This window comes from Muscardinus avellanarius (genome assembly GCF_963383645.1).
Source record: "Muscardinus avellanarius genome assembly, contig: SCAFFOLD_46, whole genome shotgun sequence".
Classification (NCBI taxonomy): Eukaryota; Metazoa; Chordata; class Mammalia; order Rodentia; family Gliridae; genus Muscardinus; species Muscardinus avellanarius.
The window spans coordinates 110,531-113,097 of record NW_027664364.1 but is presented as its reverse complement, the minus strand read 5'-3'; the positions used below and the strand labels follow the sequence as shown (position 1 = coordinate 113,097).

General features: G+C 66.0%; 1 protein-coding gene across 8 annotated transcripts; it reads left to right on the top strand.

Moving 5' to 3' along the window:
• Positions 1–203: 203 nt before the first annotated feature.
• On the top strand, positions 204–2,354 carry MYD88 (MYD88 innate immune signal transduction adaptor; the record flags this gene model as incomplete). 8 transcript variants are annotated; one of them, XM_080720105.1, is made up of 5 exons in its annotated part: positions 204–531; positions 1,065–1,199; positions 1,546–1,726; positions 1,875–1,966; positions 2,200–2,354. In XM_080720105.1, 5 exons carry the CDS (start codon positions 204–206, stop codon positions 2,352–2,354), a joined length of 891 nt encoding a protein of 296 aa, XP_080576231.1. The 8 variants fall into 8 exon arrangements, with proteins under 8 accessions (XP_080576231.1, XP_080576230.1, XP_080576233.1 ...); XM_080720104.1 differs by having other exon boundaries at positions 1,546–1,780; XM_080720107.1 differs by having other exon boundaries at positions 1,546–1,707; positions 2,200–2,321.
• Between the last annotated feature and the right edge of the window lie 213 nt (positions 2,355–2,567).

The following is a 2,567-nucleotide window of genomic DNA, read 5'->3' as shown; positions in this document are numbered from 1 at the left end:
CGGGCCCTGGATTCGATCCCCAGGACTGAAAAGAGAAAACCTCCAGAGGCGGTCCCGGCCGAGAGGCGGGGTGGGGCGCTGCACCCGCAGCTGCGCGGGACACCGGCCTGCACGGGGCGGCGCTTCTCCGAAAGCGAAAGCCGGCGGCGGCCGGGGAGGAAGCCGGCGGCCGGAGGGAGTGCCCGGGTCCGGGGCGGCCGGCCATGGCCGCGGGAGGCTTCGGCGCCGAGTCCGCGCCCCCGAAGCCCTCCAAGTCCTCCCTGCCGCTGGCTGCGCTCAACATGAGGGTCCGGCGCCGCCTGTCGCTCTTCCTGAATGTGAAGACGCAGGTGGCCGCCGACTGGATCACGCTGGCCGAGGCCATGGACTTCGAGTACTTGGAGATCCGGCAGCTGGAGGCGCGCCCCGACCCCACGGGCAGCCTGCTGGAAGCCTGGCAGGGCCGCCCGGGCGCCTCCGTGGGCCGGCTGCTGGAGCTGCTCGCCACGCTGGGCCGCGAAGACGTGCTGCTGGAGCTGGGGCCCAGCATCGGTGAGGACCCCACTTCCTGGCCGCGGACCCGGGGGTGGGGTGGGGGGGGGAGGCCGACGGCTTGCTGGGGCAGCAGCAGCCATTCTCGCCCCCAGAGACTCTGGCCCTGGTCTGGATGGAGGAGAGGGTCTGCGGAGGGAGAGGAGAGCAACCCGGGAGAGGCGGGCAAAGAAGATGGGGAGGGGAGGGAACCCTGGGGCTGGCCGAGTGTCAGGCGGGGAAGCTCAGGTCCCTGGAGCTGCCACTCACCAGCACCCGATGCTCAGGATGGGGTTTCTGGACCGAGGGGAGAGAGACACAGGCCTGACTTTGGTGGCTTCCCAGAAGTGTGTGTGTGTGTGTGTGTGTGTGTGTGTGTGTGTGTGTGTGCGCGCGTATGTATGTGCACACACAAGCTCAGCTTGTCAGAGCTGTGAAGCTACCCAAGTCCAGCAGCTGGAGAAGGCCAGAGAAGGTGGGACAGGGTTGGATCCTGGCGCTGGGTGCGGGCTGGGACACCCAGGGAGCCTGCGGTACCCTTTCTCTCCTCACAGAGGAGGACTGCAACAAGTACATCATTAAGAAGCAACAGCAGGAGTCTGAGAAGCCCTTGCAGGTGCCCAGAGTAGAAAGCAGCATGGCGTCCACCGATGAGCTGATGGGCATCACCACGCTGGACGACCCCCTGGGTACGGGCTCAGGTGGACGGGAGGGCCCGGCCACGGGCAGTGTGCCGGGCAGCGCACGGATGTTGGAATCAGATGCGCTGTGGGTTCCTGGAAAGACACGGAACCTTTCTGGGCCTCGGCTCCCGCGGCTAAGGGAGCACTCGCAGTCCTCCCTCAGAGTCGCTCTGAGGCTCCGGTGGAGCCTGTGTCTGTGTGCGGTTCCCAGGGCCGTGACCCTTTCTCTGAGCCATGCCCCTTCGGGGATGGGTGCAGGGCCGGGACCACGTCGCCTGGGCAGGAACTCCTGGCCGGGCTCCTCGCGGGCGTCCTGCGGAGCTCTGCCCGTCACCCGGTGCTCTGCCCCCAGGGAAAGTGCCCGAGCGGTTCGATGCCTTCATCTGCTACTGCCCCGGCGACATCCAGTTTGTGCAGGAGATGATCCGGCAGCTGGAACAGACAGACTACCGGCTCAAGCTGTGCGTGTCTGACCGAGACGTCCTGCCCGGCACCTGCGTCTGGTCCATCGCCAGCGAGCTCATCGAGAAGAGGTTGGCTGCGGCCCAGGGGCCCAGAGGCTGGGCTTCCCCTGCCACCCGGGCTCTGTCCAGCCTGGGCACAGTGGACCCTGCTGAGGCCATCCCCTGGGGTATGTTAAGTAAGCCGCCATGGCGTCTGCAGCTTGCCGCTCTTCCTCAGGTGCCGCCGGATGGTGGTGGTTGTCTCAGATGAGTACCTGCAGAGCAAGGAGTGTGACTTCCAGACCAAGTTTGCGCTCAGCCTCTCTCCAGGTAAGCTCGTCCCTGCTCTGGCCAGAGAGGAGTGGGTAGGGGGTCTTCAGAGGCCAGCTTTGCCTGCCCACGGCCATGGTGCAGCACCAAAGGTCCCTGCAGGTCTGCCCGAGCTGTGTGCACCTGTGTGCCTCTGTGGGGGCCAATGGGTGTCACCGAAGCTAGCTGGGGAGGGCTGAGGACTGGGCCTGCCCCAGCTTGGCCAAGGGCCTGGCGAAGTCTCTGGCTTGCAGGTGCCCATCAGAAGCGCCTGATTCCCATCAAGTACAAGGTGATGAAGAAGGAGTTCCCCAGCATCCTGCGGTTCATCACTGTCTGCGACTACACCAACCCCTGCACCAAGGGCTGGTTCTGGACCCGCCTCGCCAGGGCCTTGTCCCTGCCCTGAAGATGGCTCTGGGGCCACGGGGGTGCCCTCTGTCTGCCTGCCTGACCAAGCTCTTCTGTGCTGACTGCTCCTGTGATTGTTGGGGGAGGGGACCTGTGCCTCGCCCTGCCCCACCCCTGCAATCCTGGAGCTGCCAGCTCCTCGGACCCATCCATGGTGTCCAGCCATCAAGTGGACACCGCTATTCCTGTCCCACCTGCAACCAGAGGCTGC